Below are 4,544 nucleotides of genomic sequence, written 5' to 3'. Positions count from 1 at the left end.
CTGACCCCCGGTGTCAGGGGGACAGGGTTCCTCAGGCACTGGCACAGTGACAGCTGCCCTGACCACTGTTTCCTTGAGGAGCAGGAGGAGCTGGCAGGAGGAGTTGTGCCCACTGCAGGAAGGACAGGAGGAAGGGGAGCAGGTAAAGCAATGTGGTGCTGGGAAAGCCGTGCCCGGCCAAAAATCCCTCTGGTAGCTCAGGGCAGGGCAGGTCCCAGCCCAGAATCTTGCTGTGCTTCTATCAGCTGATTTCTCTCTGGGGCAGATGGTCTTTCTTCCTCTGACTGCTCAGACAGCAGGAAAGCTTCCTTTATGGAAAGTAACCAGGGCAAAAGGCTCCAGCTCCCACGGCTGCCGTGCCTGTCCCACTCCGCAGGGAGCCAAGCTCGTGACTGTGCCTCACTCCTGCCAACACATGCCGTGCCTGCAGCCAGCTGGGTACCTGCTGCCAGCAAGGAGCACTCGGCAGCAACACTCCCCAGGAGCCTCCCCTGAGCAGTGGGGATGAGTCCTGAGCCGCCCCAGAGCAGCAAAGCCCCCTCCTCACACCCTCCCTGCCCCCCCAGGCACCCTGAGCGCAGACTGGCAGAGGCACCCAGGAGCCAAGCGGGGCACAGTCCCCCCCCAGGACCTGGGTGATGGCCAGGAGGGTGCCCAGGGCTACGGAGCGTGGTGCTGCTCCAGCTGTGCCACCGCCTGCAGCAGGTCCTGCACCGCCAGGTCCACGTCTGCCCGCGAGGTGTGCCGGCCCACGCTGAGCCGCAGGGCGTTCTGTGCCACGGCGGGGGGGATCCCACAGCCCAGCAGGATCGGGGAGGGCCTGGGACACAAGGGGTGGGCGGGTTGGACTGAAGGCCAAGGAAACACACACTCCACCAGGAACCTCCCCAGGCTGTGAGAGGGAGCCCATGTGCTCCAGGCAAACCTGTCTCCTGTACAGCACCCTGACTGCTGTCCAAGGGCAGCTGCTCTCACTGCGCTTGTTGCCCTACGGAGGATCTGGCTCTTCCCCTCCCAGGAAGAACCTGTGCCACGTCCCCGTGGGTTGGCAACTCTGCCATATCTAAAGAGCACTGCTCTAGACCAGACCAAAAGCAGCTGCTGTTCCCACCTTCCCCAGAGGAGCCATCTGGAGACACAAACGGGGCTGCAGTGAGTGAGCCAGACACACGTGGACATAAGGCAGGCTCCCTTCTGGCAGCAACACGAGTTCCAAAGTACTTCCAAGCTCAGCTGGATCACCAAAGCCGGGAGGGACAAAGTCCCTCCAAGCAGCAATCAAGCGTTCCAACTGTGTCTCCTGCAATAATCCCCTTCCCAGCCCTTCAGCCCCTCTGGAAAGCTCTGCACTCTCTCTGCTCCAGGTGACACTGCCCAAGCCTCACACAGGTCCCTTCCCTGCCCCGTTTCCCTCCCTTGGCAGACCCCAGGCCCGGAGCAGCCAGCGCTTACCGCTCCCCCTTGTCCGAGTGGCAGGCGGCCCCCACGCTGGCCAGCAGCACCTTGCAGTGAGCCAGCACCCTGTGCCCTGCAGGGACACAGCACAGCTCTGCTCTGTGCCAGGGCCACCCTGCCCCATGGCCACCCTGCCCCACAGCCCTGCCCGGTGCCACAGTGGGCACGGGGGCTGTGAGGGGCAGGGGCGTGGCTCCGTGGGCACAGCACAGGTCAGTGCTGGGGGAAGAGCTACCTTGGAGGCCTGGTCCCAGGATGGAGAAGTTAGAGGTGTTGCAGAGTCGCTTGGAGCCCTTAAAGCGACTGTTGAAGTGGATCCTCTCCTTCCCAAAGGAGGCCTGGAGAAATCAGAGGGCTGTGAACTCCTCGAGGTTCACGAGCAGCTCTGCCCTGACGAAGGGGTGGCAGGGCCAGAGGGACATAACCCACCCTGCTCCAGGCCCTGCTCTGCAGGCTGACACCCCAGGAAGGGCCCAGGTGTGCTCACCTCCAGCCTGGCCTCCAGGTAATCCCGGACATCCCGCATATGAGCCTCGTAGGCCTCCCAGTTCTTGCTCACCAACTCTGCAGCCTGAGGACATAAAATCCCGACACTGATACCTCCCCCTGTGTGTGGTCCCTGGAATGAGAGTCCAGCCTGGAACAGTCTCTGTGATTGCCAGCTCCCTGTGTCCCCCATGGCCCCTCGGTGCCCTGAGCTGTGTGACTGCCAGGGCAGCAAACCTGCAGCAAGTGCCCCGAAGCACCTCATCCCACTGGCACCAGAAAGCTTCATCTCCCTTCCCTGTAGTTCTCCTGCCCTCCTGCACCCTAATTTTGTCACTTCTAATGATCAGCAAGCACAAGTGGCTGTCCCTGTGCTGGTTCTGCCAGGAAGCACCTGCAGGGAACCACTTCGGCCCTGCCCATCACCAGCTCACCTGGCCCAGGCCAGCGATCATCGGGGTGTTCTCGGTGCTGGAATGGAAGAGGGAAGAGTGAGTTATTTCTCTGGACCAGAAACCCAACCTGTGGCACAGACATTCCCTGGGTGGGACCCCTCACCACTGGCACCTCCCTGGGAAGGGGGCAGTTCCACTCTGGGGTCCCACCTGTGGCGAAGCCTGAGCCCCAGGGAGTTCCACACATGGATGCGTGTCCCTGCTGTGCCGGGCTGCTCGCCCCAGGGCTGGCAGTGACACAGCTGCCAGCTCAGCTCAGATAAGGCAGCCACCTGTGGCTTGGCCACCAGCCCCAGCTCCCGGGCCACCCCCACCACCTTACCCTGGGCGGAAGCTCCTCTCCTGTCCCCCCCCGAAGAGCAGGGGGTGCAGGGGGGCCGTGCTGCCGGGGCCGTGCACGTACAGGGCACCGATGCGGGGGCCATAGAACTGTGGGACAGACAGCACTGTGACTTGGGGACACTGCCAGCCCCCCCCGTGCTCCGGCACACACCCACTGCCCTCCAGGGCTGGGCTGGCCCCTGCCCATCCCATGGGCACAGAGCGCTGCAGGGCTGTTCCCCATCCCTGGTCCTCTCCTGCTCCCTCCTCCAGACAGGGCCCTGACCCGCAGGGTCTGCAGAGCCCCAGCCAGCAGGAAAGCTTTGGCCACTGACAAGGCACTGAGCTGTGGGGCCACCCAAAGTCCCCCTGGCACCCCCACAGAGATGTCTGACAGGGCAAACAGCGGCTGGGCCAGGTGAACAAGGCCACACCCTGTGTCCCCCCATGGTGAGGAGGGGCCTTATCCTGTGCCCCCACGGTGAGGAGAAGCCGTACCTTGTGCCCCCACAGTGAGGAGGAGCCGTACCTTGTGCCCCCCATGGTGAGGAGGGGCCTTACCCTGTGCCCCCACGGTGAGAAGGAGCTGTACCTTGTGCCCCACGATGGTGAGATAGTCCACGCCCAGCTCCTGCACGTCCACACGCCCCTTGCCGATCATCTGGGCCGCATCCGTGTGCAGCAGCACCCGGGGCAGCCCCTGCCCCGCCCTGCGCTGGTTGAGGGCTCTGACGCGCTGGCTCAGCTCCGCCACGGGCTGTGGAGGGTGAGGGGCTGTGTCCAGGGCCCCCCGCTCCCTGCTCAGGCACCTCTTTGCGGGGCTGCCCCACACTCACCATGATGACGCCGGTCTCATTGTTGGCCAACATGAGGGACACCAGGCAGGTGTTGGGCCGGATGGCAGCGAGGACATCGTCCACCTCGGCCCGCCCGCTCTGCGGGGACACGGGCACAAAGGTGGCTTCTGCGAGCAGAGAACAAGCATGAGGTTTGCTGGGGAGCCCGAGGGCACCCGGGGCTGCCTGCGCCCCGCTGGGCAGGGCAGGAGTGTGGGGCAGCAGGTGCAAAGGCACGAAACACCTTCCTGAGGGAATGGGGCACCGCTGGTGGAGCCAGAGCCCTTTTGGGGGAAAGGGGAACAGCAGGGAGCTCGTAGGTCCCACCCTCCTCCACAGAAATGCCCGTGGAGAGAAGTCCACCACGCAAACCTCACCCTGCCCCTGTGCCACCCACCTGCCAGGCTGTCCTTGCCCAGCTGCTCCAGGGGCAGGCGGATGGAGTCGTGCTCCACACTGGATGTCACGATGTGCGGTGTCCCCGGGCTGTCCCCGGTCTGGCTCTCGAGGAAGTGCCTGCGAGCAGTGTGGATCACCATGTTGTTGGCCTGGGGACAGGAGACAGAGGGAGGTGAAGGCCCAGAGGAAGCAGGTGCCCTTCGTCTCCACTGACCCCATCGCTGTTTGCTGGGGAGGGGATCGGGGCTCAGTGCTCCCACCTCCGTGCCCCCCGAGGTGAACACGATGTCCTCAGGCCGGGCCCCCACCATCTGTGCCAGGCTCTCCCTGGCTCTGCCAATCAGCTCCTTGGCCTTCCTGCCTACAGGACGACACCTGGCAGCTCCCATGGCCCCCGGATACGGGTCTGGCCCAGGGAGCCCCCTTTGCCCCCCTGGTCCTTACCTGCAGGGTGAGCGCTGCTGGGGTTGCCCCAAGCCTGGCTCAGGGCATCCTGCACGGCCTGGGCTGCCTCGGGGGCCAGCGGGGTGGTGGCGTTGTGGTCCAGGTACACCCTCCTGGGGGCAGGGGGCAGGTGAGGAGCACTGGGGGA

The 4,544-nt window shown here is 64.6% G+C and overlaps 1 protein-coding gene across 1 annotated transcript in view; it reads right to left on the bottom strand.

The window, feature by feature from the left end:
• The window catches only part of SCLY (selenocysteine lyase), a 5,058-nt gene continuing 514 nt past the window's right edge, over window positions 1–4,544 (bottom strand). The window contains exons 2-13 of the mRNA XM_017826186.1: window positions 4,397–4,509; window positions 4,213–4,313; window positions 3,951–4,101; window positions 3,554–3,681; window positions 3,310–3,474; window positions 2,719–2,825; window positions 2,376–2,412; window positions 1,943–2,026; window positions 1,691–1,793; window positions 1,453–1,528; window positions 632–820; window positions 1–112 (exon numbers count right to left, since the gene is read on the bottom strand). Coding sequence (XP_017681675.1) covers window positions 661–820; window positions 1,453–1,528; window positions 1,691–1,793; window positions 1,943–2,026; window positions 2,376–2,412; window positions 2,719–2,825; window positions 3,310–3,474; window positions 3,554–3,681; window positions 3,951–4,101; window positions 4,213–4,313; window positions 4,397–4,509 — 1,225 coding nt within the window. The 3' untranslated portion in view covers window positions 1–112; window positions 632–660. The remainder of the gene's footprint in view (window positions 113–631; window positions 821–1,452; window positions 1,529–1,690; window positions 1,794–1,942; window positions 2,027–2,375; window positions 2,413–2,718; window positions 2,826–3,309; window positions 3,475–3,553; window positions 3,682–3,950; window positions 4,102–4,212; window positions 4,314–4,396; window positions 4,510–4,544) is intronic.

The sequence above is a fragment of the Lepidothrix coronata genome, unplaced genomic scaffold, assembly GCF_001604755.1.
Source record: "Lepidothrix coronata isolate B3197 unplaced genomic scaffold, Lepidothrix_coronata-1.0 Scaffold125, whole genome shotgun sequence".
NCBI classification, from domain to species: Eukaryota; Metazoa; Chordata; class Aves; order Passeriformes; family Pipridae; genus Lepidothrix; species Lepidothrix coronata.
Note: the sequence above shows the minus strand (reverse complement) of the source record. Positions and strands in the feature narration are given on the sequence as shown.